A 14,157-nucleotide genomic window follows, 5' to 3' on the forward strand; every position below is an offset into this window, starting at 1 on the left:
GTAAAGTGTCTTTGAGCACGGCCAAAAGCAACAGTGAACAGTGAAGTGCTATATAATATAAATGTACATTACATGTAAATGTAGTGTACATCATTACATTACTAAGCATACAATAATGAGTATTAATGTTCTGTAATTCTACTCATATTCTATATTTCTTATATTTTCATTCTTATACTTATTAAATAATAATCACAATAATTACTCTGATTAATAACACTAACAATAATAATAAAACAATAAAAATAATGATTTGATTATTAGTAGGCTACACTGTAGTAGTAGTAGTAGCAGCAGCTTATTATTATTATTATTATTAATGCTTTATTATTCAGAGACTAATTGTTGTAATTATTGTACAATAATAATTCCTCTAAATCTGGTTTCAAACTGCAAAAATAAAACAGCAAAAAATGTTCACCGGCGACCTTTGGTCGTTGGCAAAGTCCCCCCCTTGCAGCCCTGTCTGGTGGCCCCCAAGTATAAAAGTCAAACTCCGCCTATGGTGGTGCTTACTAAATGTAACATCACTGACAGTGTCATCACACTTCCTGATCCTCTTGGTACAAAACAGAGGTGTTTCCTCTATGTACTGTAGTCTGTAGCTGGGTGCAGCTCTGGAGCCACCATGTCTTTTCTGGACACTCTGCGGCAATGGGACGAGGCTGTTGCTTGTGTTGACAGGCAGGATTTGGCGGAGGCGCTCCGCATTTTTCTGTCCATCCAAGAGCCAAACTCCAAAATCTATTTCAACATGGGCTGCCTCCATCTGATCAACCAAGACTTGGATGCTGCTGAGAAGGTATGTCACCCTTATTGGCCAGATAACTACACATAAAATATAAGAATGTAATTTTTGTGATCACCAAAGGAGAATTTGGTTGTAGCTGATAATGTCAAAATGAATATATATATATATATATATATATATATATATATATATATATATATATATATATATATATATATATATATATATATATAGATATAGATATAGATATAGATATATATATAGATATATATATATATATATATATATATATATATATATATATATATATAAAATGCAAGTCATCGAAAAAGGAGAAGTGCAGTTTCTTTTTGCATTTCTCATTTGTGGAGGAAGTGACAAAGTGTTGTGGTTGTTCCACTCAGGCGTTTGATTGCAGCATAGGCAAGGACCAACACTTGGCTGTCGCCTTCTTTCAAAGAGGAATCACCTTCTACAAAAAGCAGAGGCGAGCCACACCCGTCATCTCAATAAAATGCATTGCACTTTGAAAATACTGTTATAGGATAAATTGTGCTTTGACTACAATACACATTGTACCTTTATTGTGGTTGATCAAAACCAAAAGTTACTAACTACATTGTTCCTGTTCAAAGGTATGAGGAGAGTGTAGCTGATTTCCAACATGCCTTCAAGGAGCTAAGAGGCAACCAGCTGATAGATTACAAAGCCCTTGGTCTCAGATACAAGTTGCATGCCTGTGAGGTAACTATCTAAAAGAACTCAGAGGTCACACTCAACTCACAGTTTTGACTGCTTTAGACATGACCTGGGTTCTTGTGACTTGGGGACTTGACTCTGACTTGTAGGCCTACCTGAGTTTGTGTATTACTTCTTGGATTGAAAGTGATGAGATTTATTCTGGCAAATGACTACATTTAAATTTAATTTTCTCAATTTGTATGGAAGAATTGAATTATAGAAATCAAACTCATGATGATTTGACCAAGTTTTTATCCTATTAAAACCATATTTTATTCAAAAGTCCTAGATATTTAATATGATCAAAACCATTGCTTTTTGATACTTCCATCATTTTGAATGCATGTCTGAGGTGAGGCGGAAGCAAACTGACAACCTGACTGGACTTTTCTAATGTTTTAGATTTAAAAAAGGCACACACTCGGGCATCCGGGTAGTGTAGCAGTAGATTCCCTGCCTACCAACACAAGGGTTGCAGGTTAGCGCCCCTGTGTTACCTCCGGCTTGGTCGGGCGTCCATACAAGCACGATACAATCAACACCAATACTGTTAATACAATCAACACCAATACTGTCAGCACTCATTTTATACTAACCCTATCAAAAGTTATTTAGTTATCTTATATCAACAGTTATCAGTAATCGATTTTAATTATCAGACATGAACAGCTTTTACTTCCGACTTCTAAAAAATATAATTGCAACTCAGCACAAAACAGTCTGGGGGGATAGTAATTCTCGATTCTCTGATGTCCCCATGTATTATTCTGTGCATTGAGGAATGCATAGGAATACAGTTGTTAATACGAGCTCCAATGTCCTGCCACAGGTTCTCCACAACATGGCCCTGTCTGAGGCTTGGCTGGGTGACTGGGAGAAGGCTCAGGAGAACCTGGTGAAGGCACTCAACTACAAGACCGAGGCCAAGCTCAGTCTGATCGACCGAGCACTGCAGAACACGCTGGTCAGTGGGTCAGATGTGGTCACCAATATTTATTCAGTGATATTCAATATGTTCACATTGCATTTGACCATTTTCATTAAAGAAACCTCAGACTAATGACATTCTTTTAGGTAGATTGGCAGCTCTTTAAGGGAGGGTGAGCCAGACAACCCTGATGGGGGAACCTCTGGGATACATTAGGCCTTTAAACAAATAATTTATTTACATTACTGAACAATTAAATTCATAAATAAAATGTGCAAAGAATATACAATAGTACTGGAGGAGGACATCGACTGACCGAGGCCATCATTGATTTCAGTGATAAACTATTCTATAGCATTCGGTGTCAAATGTTCTTCTGTCAGATGCCTGTCAAACATTTTGAATATCCCTTTAAAATCCGAGCAATATGATGGGGAATTTAACATCTTAAAATGTAAAGATGTGAATCCTAATAAAGATGTTGTCTGACCAACAGAAACAAAAACTGTTCAAACCCGTTGAGTTCCCGTCAAAAGTGCTGTTTCAACCAAACAAAAACTATGTTGCTGAGCTCGAGAAGAAGGACTACCTGGGCAAAGCTAAGGTACCGCTTTGCATTACATGCCTTGTACTAATACATTTAGGTACTACATTATTTACTATTTACTGGGTATATTGTATAGAGCTAAATGTCTGTGAGTATATAAATCAATCAACGATTGAATCTTTAATTATACAACACTTTTTATTGTTAAATAAAGCAGATTGTTATGCCATGATTTAACATAGTGAAGATTTTTCTTAAAGGAACCTGAGTTACATACATAACTTTCTTTTTTATTACCATTTGCCCTGTGTTTAGGTTGTTGCCTCCATCATTCCTCAGGATGAGTTCTCTGGGTTTGCTCCATTACAACCACAGGTGAAGTACAATAGGCTTTTCATTAGCAATAACAATTCAGACCAATTGAATGACAACTCTGCATGGAATCATTGTAGCTGATCATGTTAGACATAATTAGAGAAGTATATTTTATGTAAGATTAAAGAGATTATTTTTATTTAAAGGCAAATTAAGTAAACATAAGCGTCTATTGAGGGGTCCAAGCACAATATGGTATTTTGTCCAAAAAAGAGAGAGACATTACCCTTAAAGTTACCACACAATTAATGGCATGAGGCAATAGATTCAAGATTCAAGATTTTTATTGTCACTCCGTAGTACAAGTATCACGTGTGAAATTCTTGTGCTGTAGACTCCGTTACAACATTGTGCAAAATAACAGGGCATATAGGTGCAGGAAAACAAGAGAAACAACAAGCAATAAGGCAGTAAAGCAATAAAAACAAGACAAAAACAGTGACATAGTCACTGCACGTAGGTGCAAATAGCATAGACATAATTTAAACATAATTAAACATGCTGTTTGCATGTGGGTGCAAATAGCATAGACATAATTGAACATACATAATGGTAGCAGCTACAGTACAGCTAGAAGGGACAAATCTGGATTTGCATCCACAACCTTCCACCTGAAAGGCTGTTATAGGTTTAAAGGGAGAAACAGTGTGACACTGCAACCTGTGACTGACAGAGCTAATCACTTTATAGAACATTGATTCATACGATTAACAAATAAAACCATAAGTCCCATGGGCCAGAAACACTAGCCTGGGTAAACCTAGCCTCCACGTGACCTCTATGTACTATCAGTCTATAACGTCACGTTTAGAAGCTGGGTTCACCCAGGCTACAGAAACACTGCTCTCTAGAAAAAGTCTGGCCACACCGCAATCAGTGATGCCAATCAGGTATTTTGCGATAGACCATTTTCACAGCAGCCATTTTGACATGTCAAAGGTTCCATTCCATTTAGGTGTTCCAGTGCCAGGGGCTCATTAATGTTATTGGTTACACCTGTTTACCCTGCTTTTACGCATCAAAATGGCTGCTGTGAAAAGGGTCTATTGGCAGATGTCACACACATCTGCTTTGAGTTTTCTACACTTTGTGATTTAAGGTTTATTTACTTTTCATGAAACTTCAAAATGGTCACAGTTCATCAGGGACTTGAACTCACTACCTTGTGGCCCAAAGACCAGGGGTGTCATTTATAACACTGTGCATAGGATCCATACTAAAGTGTACGTGTGCACACCTGCAGGCAACTTCCCCGTTATCAATCACAGTCCAACTGGGATCTGCCCCATATCCCGCCCACTATACGCCCAAATCCAATCATAAATTGTCAATGCAAATCACCACATGAATATTTGACACATATGATTTACCCTGATGAACAATGAAACCTTATGGTGACTAAGAAAGAAGAAGAGAAACTTCTCAGAGACCGAAATCGAGGTGGGTGAGGTGGTCAGGAAGAATGTATTGTTTGGTAGCCACAGCAACTGAGTCACAAACAAAAGAAAATGTAGAGAGTGGCAACATGTTGCTGCTGAGAGAGTGCGACAGAGCGGACGGTGCCAGAAACTAAAAAAAGTGGTCCGATTTGAAGGTGGAGGCCAAAAAACGGACCGTAGCCCACCATCAGAGCCTGACTGCTGGCATACTGTGGAAGGGGGACACCGACATGACTGAAACTGCAGACAAACCCGGTAAAGCACTTTTGTCTATTTTATTACATGTCTGTGTGATAGAGGTCTTCACGAGCCCAAAATGACAGACCCTGACCCTAATGGACCAGGGAAATTTGTTCTCAGACCCGATTGGACCCGTCTATTATTAGAAAGCTGAGACCCGGACCCTACAGACCCCATAAATGTCGAACCCGGAGTCACTTCCTTTGAATGGACCGAAGACCCGGCTGGGTCAGGTCCCGTTTTTAATGAGTTATTTGACGCTATAAAAAGGGGTGATTGACAGCTGTGACAGCCACTCACTGGGTCCACTCGGGTCCTATTGGACCTGGCATTTCACTGCCAGAGACCCGAGACCCACGGCAAATGGCCACACAGTCACTTCTTTTGAATGGACACGAGACACGGCTGGGTCCGGGTCGGGTCCTCGGGCATACCCGAAGACCTCTACTGTGTGAATAATATAGACATGTGAAACACCAGGTGGCTAATGTTTTGTGTCCTGGCACACTCGGGAGCAGGTGAGGAGAGTGGAGGCGAGGGTCCAGCTGTCCCCAGCACCAGTGCGTCCCACGGGCATGGCGCGCCTGCAAGTGGCCCAGTGCTGACTGATGCAGTCCTGCAGACACAACGAGACACCTTGGTTGCAATGCAAGTGATAGCACACGAACTCGGATGCATAAGAGAGATGATGTCTGAAATGGCCGGTGCATTAAAACATCTCGTTGAAAAATGAACCTGACTTGCTGTCTTGTGTCCTCTCACAAACGCTTGCATCATATCCCCACAGACCCTGGCTCCCTGTGGCTAGCCCACACGGGGAGGGGGCTGTGGGTCTGGGTTCTCATGCTGGGGGGTGGGCAGGAGGGAGAGGGATGCCAAGCACACCACACGCCATGGCTATCCTGCAGACCTTTTTAGTTCGAGTGGTACAGAAGCCAGCGCCTGAGGCGGGAGTCACTGCCACCTGCAGGTTATAACAGACGGGTAATTATTATGCAACAGGCTTGAATGGTCAGAGTTTCTACAATACGTAATTAACTTAGCAAGAAGCCAGCCATCACACACAGCACCTGCCAGGGGCGGACTGGCACTAAAAAACGGCCCTGGACTTTTCTGCCCAGACCAGCCCACCTCAACTAGCCCGCGGCGCGCATACTCCACAACCGCCGCCCCATCGACGCACAAACACAAGAGCCCTTAACACCATCACTTATACACATAAATGGATGGATACTGTATGCTACTGTAACACTAATACAGAGCTATTTTAAGAGCAAGTGAATGGCCTGTCACCAGCAGACCACCACTGTGAGGATACAATGATAGATTCAGGTAGTCAGTGTTTCACCATCAATGCCTACATTTGAACAGGCTGTATAATCTATTTCAACACAGGAAATAAGTCAGATAATGCCATTGCCAATGAGTACTTTAACCTTCAAACTTACTTGGACTTATTCTCCAGGGTTACTGGTCTATAACAATAATGACAAACATTGGGTACTGTCAGTGTCTGTACACATTTGTACTTCTTCTAAAGTGCAGTTAATCATATTTAAATAAACAAACTGAATAATATCTCAAACTGAACAAAAATTAAGTACTGTAAGATACATATTTGGCCTGCTGCCAAGGTACAGACAACTATTCTTGGGTATCGCTGGCTGCTCGTCTATAAACAATAATCAGGGTTTTTAGTGCAGAGTTTTTGATGCCAATTTCCAAATTAAAGTTCCACGTGTATCTTGAAGTGCTTCCTTTCTTAAACTGGAGGTGCTGTAAAAACACTTTGCTCCATAAGTTTTTTTTATGTTGTCTATGCCCCAAAGGCCCATTCTGAGTCAGGAAAAACCCTGATAATAAGTGCAAATATCTACTATACACATTTCTACTCCTGTTAGAGCAGTTATATTGGGTATTGTTGGTATATGATCAATAAATATTTAATTAAACACCAGATATTTGTAGACCTTTGTACTTCCTGCCTGCAGTCTGTTCTTCACACTGCTATGAGCCAGGATAAGAGTCATGTGACATTAGTTAGGACCATTTTTGAAAAATAACTTCATATCTCACATCTATCGTTATCTTTGTGTCCTTCTACTTTCTGTAATGTTTTGTATGTCTGTATTTTCAAATTGTACTTGGATCCCACAATTGCCGCTTGCAGCCATATATATTAAGGATATTTACAGTATATACAGGATGTTAATCATCACAACACCATCTTAGGTACTATTTGTTTGACGTTATATGTTGTGTTAATTGTCAAACCCTATTGATTTGATGCTGTGTTTTTATTGACATCTGATAGGTTGAAGACGGTCCTACTGATCCGAAAGCACCTGAGGTTTTGAGGTAGAACGGTCATATTTACTTTAATCACTTCAAAAAGTAGCTGCCCTTTTCAACAATAGTTATAATTCAGCCTTGGCAGCAAAGCTGAGCAGGTTCACTTAAACAGTGGTTTTCAGTGTGAAGCAGGCCTCCCCAGGGGGGCTCCAAACAGTTTCAGGGGAGGCTCAGAAAAATATTTGTTATTACATTAGTTATCAAAAGGAGATTACATAGAATAGGTTAAATGTGTGTGATTTGGTTAAAGAGATAGTTCAGAGATACAGTAGTTTTGGGGAATTTTACATTTCCCCCCACTTTCCCAGAATCAGAAACAAATAATTGACATGCCTTCAGACAGACATGTTTTTGAGTATGGCAGCAAAGGAAGAATCTGGAGCACACGGGTCACTGGTGAGGTTTCTTTTTTAATAGGCTAAGTGCACCAACGTTTCGACGCAACGCGTCTTCATCAGGGTTAAGGGTTATGTTTTTGAGTATGTATGTCAAACAGCAATATCAGGGTATCTTGTCAATTGTTGAGTGTCTATGGAATCAAATAACAAATCATGATCCCATAGGCAAATTTAGCTTAACTATGGTGATGTTAAGCAAGCAAACTGTGGGGTGGGTGAGGGGGCTTTGCCCTCAAGTGTTGTCTGAGGGGAGGCCCAGTCTCAGACTTTGAAACCCTTGCCTTAAAACATGTTAAGATTTTAGGATTGACAGCAAAGTGAAGTGAGAATTGTATTTGTTCACTCTACGGATTTTCAAACTGCAACTCTCCAATCATAGGTATAAGTATCCAACCTTCAGAGGTTACAAATTCAAAAATGTCTCTATGTGAAAGATTTATGCCTTAGCCTATTGTACATTGCCATCTAAACAGTATCATGCTTTTCAGATTTTATATCAAAACCAACTGCCGTCATGTGAGTGAATTTAGATTAGATTGGTTGAGAGATATTAAACATAATACAACCAACTACAAATTAATAATAATACAAAAAACCCATAAAAATGTATGTATAGGCTATATATAAAAAAGACATGACAGTATGGAGGGTGTGCAAAATGACAGTAGACAGAGAAAACAATTAAATGTAAAATGTAAAATATGAGAATATATAAATAAAAGATTTAAAACTTTCTATGCATGCAAAAGGCTTATTTCTCCCACATTTTGTTCACAAAATGTGCTTAAATCCATGTTATTGAGCACTTGTCCTTAGCCAAGATAATCCATCCACCTGACAGGTGTGACATTATGCTCATTAAACAGCATGATTATTGCACAGGTGAGCCTTGTGCTGCTCACAGTAAAAGGTCACTCTGAAATGTGCAGTTTGATCACACAACGCCAGTTACGCCACAGATGTCACAAGTTGTGAAGGAGTGTACATGATGTGGAAATTACACGATGTCGTAACCACAAGCCCACACAGATTTAAATACATTTCAATCATGAGAGACCAGAGGGTAGAATGTAACAAGCAAGCTTTATTCACAAATGGCATGGTGATTAGATATGTGGCATGAAATGGCATGGCAACTAATTCTATGGCATGGCAGCATGGCAACTAGTTCTTTGGCGTAATGACTCCGTGGTAAGATGCCTCTCTTCTTGTGGTGAGAGAGAAGGGCATCTGCTCGGACTAGGATAGAGAATCCCCCCCCCCCCGTAGGGGATTCTTCAGGAGTCAAGACATTGGTGGTGGACTGGGGAGGTGGGTGGGGCGAAACACAGCTTCAGAGGATGGGATACGATCAGCCCAGGTACAGCGACCATGGAGAAGAAGGATCAGGGAAAGAGGACGATGCGCTGAGCATGGCTATAAGTACTGCCACGTCATAGCCTCTGCATTGACGACATTACCGACGTCATATTGGCAAGTTGAGGGGCTGATTGGCTGTTGCCTGATGCCTATTGTGATGTGGGGTAGCGTGTCTGGTCTTCATCTTGAAACTAGGTCGAGACCAACATTTGTGAACACAATTTGAAAGAAATAAGCCTTTTGTTTGCATAGAAAAAATCTTAAATCTTTTATTTCAAATCGTGGAAAAAGGGAGCATAAACAAAAGTGTTGCATTTATATTTTTGTTGGGTATATTTTTGAATCACTGTTGTGTTATAGCAATCAGTGACTGTCTCCACAGGGCTTTGGAGGGAGTGCCCCACACCGTGCTGTTCGAGTTCGTTCCTGAGACCAGTGGTGAGCTGGCCGTGGTGCCTGGCAACATTGTGTTTGTTCTGCAGAAAGATGCCGACAACTGGGCATCTGTGGTCTTCAACGAAAGAGTAAGAACCACTAAACTACAATCTGCACATCTATGACTTGTCAGATGCTTCTCAAATTGGGGTTAGGAGATGGATGCAGAATCTTCTCCTTCTTATGAAATATGGATCTCTCAGTTAATTCAACTCAAACATTCACTGTTGCCTTATCGTTTATAGAGGGGACTTGTTCCTTACAATTACCTGGAACGCTTGGAGATCCCCTTAGCTTCCAGACAGAAGGTAAGAGGGTATGGAATTGTTATCTTAAACTTAAACTGTTTTCAGTATCTTGTTGAAAGTATATTAAGTTGCCATAGTGATATTAATACAATAACAGAAAGTGCATCAATTTAGCAAAAAATATCTGTTGGAGCCAAATTCTACTTTTGTAGTCTGAAACTGAGTCTGAAACTACTCCCAATTCGCCCCTGAGTGGCTTTATTATTTTGGTTTAATTTAGCCTCTACAATATCCATTACAGCATTATCAGGATGTGCCAAAAAAAAGCAGCAGCAACAGTAGTAGTAGCCTACTAGAAGTATAGAGACTCTACTGTAGGTTTGGGGATGTGGGTCGATTATATTGGGGCTACTAAAATATTAGCAATGGCAGCACAATTGAATCACATCTTCTGGCTTTATTTGTTCAAATGTTCAAATTTGCCTATCAAGTTTGGAATTTCCAATTGATATCAGAGATGTGGTCTAATTGGAGCGAAATTATATTGAATTTGATGGTTACCATATGATCTGAGGCTAAAATGAATGCAATTTGTTTTAGTATTGGACGTTTTATGGTTTGTTGTAATTATGTGTTATTACAGTATGGCTGTACACACAAACAGGATTTTGAACAATCTATGTATTTATGGTCTTATTTTATGGATGGAAATAAATATTTGTATTTTGATTAAATGTTTATTGTCGCTGCATGTAGGATGGAAATAACCATCCTCCAAGACGAAAAGCACCAACCAGACCTGACAGGAAATCAGGTAAACTTGTATATTTGACAATTATTTGACAACTATACTAAGATATTTTTTTTTGCATGCCAGGCACTTTCAACATTATTTTAGAAAGAGTTTTAAGTTTATGAATCACATTAAATTTGTATTTTTATTAAATCTATACTAAATGTATATATTATTTAAATATTTATATATATTTTTTAAATTCAATTTATATTTTTAATGCATTACAGTGGTTTAAACTATTACACTTCATGAATCAAACTAAATATACATCAAACTATTGTAAGTGTATTTAGTTTGAACATAGTGTGTATTTAGTTTGATTAATGAAAACAAAGCAGCACATTCCGTTTCTATTTAAATAGAAAGCTCATGTGTGATATCTATTCATTCAAATCCTCCTATGAAATCATTGCACTCTAGAAAACACATTACAGTCACCAGCTTTTTTGTAAAACATACAATATCTCTAAATGAAATGGAAGGGCTACCCAGTTCATAATTGCTGCATTGATGTCAAATGTCAGAAAATGTATATGACAAATGCATAAACAAATCTTTTGCGCCTTTTCTTTGGGGATGCATCATGTCAGCTGTAATTCTCGACAATAAGAGCGGAGGAGACGCACAACCCGAGGTATGCAGTCAAACCCCATTAACATAATGTCACCATTCATGCCTGCTGGGCTTTCCCAAAGCTCATCTTTGTTCCAATACAAATCAGTGGAATGTGAACTCCCAAACCCAGTGCTGAAATATACACTGCTTCAAGGAGATGGTTGAAGTGTTTTTGGATGGATTATATTTTCAAGTCATCACATTGTTTGTCATTTGGTTAATTCTAGGGGGCAGAGTCCACTGAAACTCCATCATGTGACGTTATTGTGAAAGTACATTTCACATACAACATAGCGGTCTGTGTATCATCTGGGTCTCCCTATGCCCTGCTGGTTGAGAGAATCAGTAATAAGCTGAACCTCCCTGCTGCTTCAATCACCTTGAGGTAAGGCGCCATGTAAAGAAGAAGAAGAAAAAACACCAGTGTAAGTGTTCTACGACATGAAGTAACAAATTCAATTTATTTTATGGTTTCTAGTTTAAGCTCCCAGGCAACTGCACAGACAGTACTCGATGCCAACACTGAAATGGAGAATGTGTGGAGCAGTGCCAGCGGGAGGGGCATCACCTTGTGGTGTAACGTCAAGGAGGTGAGTTTATCCTTTATTGTCCCCATGGGGAAATTCATCCTCTGCATTGAGCCAAAGTCCCTCCCCTTCCTGTCAGGCCCTATGCGCACCAGCAATCTGAAAAAAGCATGAATGGTGGTGAACGGCACAATTCAAATGGGATCAAAAAGTATCGTCTCTCGCCGTTCACCACCATTCATATTTTTTTAAGACCTTGGGACGCATGCTGAAGCAGGAAGTGATGTTGACTTTGGCTCTCTATTTGACCCATCCTCGACTACAGGGGTTCCCAACCTTTTTGGGCTTGTGACCGATTTTGACGTCACAAAAATCTAGGGACCCGAGACATTTATCACAAATTATGTGTTTTTTCAATTATGGGTAGACAATAAGTATACAAGCAAGACAAAACAAGGATCTAAGATGACAACTTGGCAAACGCAGCACATAACACGTGTGTATGCCTTCATAAAGTATTCAACCCCCTTGACCATTTTCCACATTTTGTGGCGTACAAAAATACAAAATGGATCAGATTGTTTATTTTTCTCAACAAGCTATACAAAGTAACCCATAATGACTAAATGAAAAGTGCTACGAATTTTCTGTATTCAATCCCGAGTCGACACTTTGTAGAAGCAACACAATTCAGTGTCACTGCAAACGGGTTGAGTATTGACTCAAAACACTTCAGCTTTTAATTTTTCATTAAAGTTGTTTAAAAATCCACTTTAATTGAGACTGCACCACAAAATGCAGAAGTCATAGGGATTCAATTATTTCTGAAGGTTTGATGTGTATATATATATATATATTCTAACTGCACTGAGATAAATTGTCCTTCTCAATACTTCAAATATTTCATTCATAATTATAGATACTACCATCGCTCAAAATAGCAGTCTCCATATTGGTCTACTGAGTTAAAAAAAAAAGTGTCTTCTTGAATCCACTAGGTTATATAAGAATGGTGTTTTGAGTCGTCTCTCACTGAAATTAAGCAGAAAATGATTTCGTTATTTGTTGCCTGCTTTGTGTTTTTAGGAAGTTGATGGAAAGCCACAGAAGCAGATTCACCTGGTGGCACTTCATGCTTACGAGTCAGCAAATCCCGAGGATCTCACCTTCCAGGAAGGGGACACAATCACATTACTCTCCAAAGGTATGTACCATTCTCTTGACAAAACCATCATCTCAGATATTTGGAAATTTATCCAAGAAGCAAAGTTATTTCAATTCATGTTCTCTCTTTTTTCTCCTTTAGTTAGCCAGGATTGGTTGGAAGGGCAATGCAATGGGCATACTGGTATATTTCCTGCCGCATTTGTTGAAGAAGTTCCTGTGAACGGCCAATAACAACACAAGGCGTCCATTAGAAAAAGCCAAGTGCTGTTTAGCACATACTGGAACACTGATGGTGTACTCTAATGTCCATTCTTCTTGATGTGGATGACTTCAAATGGCTTGGGCCTATGTGAATAAAAAAATATGCTGCTTAATCTGCTAAATGATGACATTGTTGCTCAACCATAAACATGGAAATGCCTCTAGGCTGCAGCTTGCACAAGTGGAGAAGGCAAGTTTGTAATTATAATGTGGATTGTGCCTCCTGGCTCTAGCAGACCTCAAGTTTAGGTCGACTAGATTTGATATTCCCTGCATGTGGTTATTAATTAAGAGGGACATCTTTGGCTTCAGGTTGTAATTGTTACATCTTGTGTTCTTGGGGAATAAAATAAACTTTGTTGTTGAGGGTTTTAATTTGCATGAAGATTCAAATCTTTCTATTTTTCACACTAGAAAAAAACCTAATATTTATAATGCATAAGAAAATGTCTGAATTTATACACTGTATTCAATGCTGTTGGATAGTTTAGTAAGAGTAGTAGGCTATATATAGCTTTTCAAACCAGCAAATCCACTTTGCATATACAGTACAGTACGTATGAGAACAAGTGTTTTCTAGATGCTCAGGTGGAGGTATGCCACCAGTTGGTTGATTCTTGTTTGACTTCTACCACTAATTGATCGTTAAGGAATGATGTTGATCTGTTTTTTTTTTGATGTTGAATGTTTTTTTCACACACATGCACGCGCACACACCTCCCCCCATATGCAAGAGCGCACCCAGACAGACACACACAAACACACACAAGCATGTGAACCGCGGATTATATCCATCAGTGATACAGTTTAACTGCCGCTGGTCCTTTTCCCCATAGCCCTCACTCCCATAGCCAGCAAGTGCCTGGAGAAGCTGGCCACATCACAAATCCACCCCACACCCCCCCCAACCACGATCCTCTACAATTTGCATACCGCCCCAACAGGAGCACAGCGGATGTCCTCTCCCACCTGGAGGGG

At 39.5% G+C, this 14,157-nt stretch overlaps 1 protein-coding gene across 1 annotated transcript; it reads left to right on the forward strand.

Moving 5' to 3' along the window:
* The first annotated feature begins 603 nt into the window (after positions 1-603).
* On the forward strand, positions 604-13,541 carry ncf2 (neutrophil cytosolic factor 2). Its single transcript, XM_083653852.1, has 15 exons — positions 604-802; positions 1,156-1,238; positions 1,387-1,495; positions 2,322-2,456; positions 2,917-3,024; positions 3,283-3,342; positions 7,336-7,379; positions 9,513-9,654; positions 9,811-9,873; positions 10,570-10,627; positions 11,200-11,243; positions 11,452-11,609; positions 11,703-11,814; positions 12,838-12,955; positions 13,058-13,541. Exons 1-15 carry the CDS (start codon positions 629-631, stop codon positions 13,147-13,149), a joined length of 1,500 nt encoding a protein of 499 aa, XP_083509978.1. The 5' UTR covers positions 604-628; the 3' UTR covers positions 13,150-13,541.
* Positions 13,542-14,157: the final 616 nt, after the last annotated feature.

Source organism: Poromitra crassiceps (genome assembly GCF_964638095.1).
Source record: "Poromitra crassiceps genome assembly, chromosome: 2".
Taxonomy (NCBI): domain Eukaryota; kingdom Metazoa; phylum Chordata; class Actinopteri; order Beryciformes; family Melamphaidae; genus Poromitra; species Poromitra crassiceps.

Bases quoted from the DNA above. Each gene is read 5' to 3' on its own strand.
- ncf2 (XM_083653852.1), top strand. From the start codon at position 629: ATGTCTTTTCTGGACACTCTGCGGCAATGGGACGAGGCTGTTGCTTGT. The intron at 3,025-3,282 runs GTACCGCTTTGC...CCCTGTGTTTAG, and splicing joins ACTACCTGGGCAAAGCTAAG to GTTGTTGCCTCCATCATTCC. The intron at 11,244-11,451 runs GTATGCAGTCAA...GGTTAATTCTAG, and splicing joins GAGGAGACGCACAACCCGAG to GGGGCAGAGTCCACTGAAAC.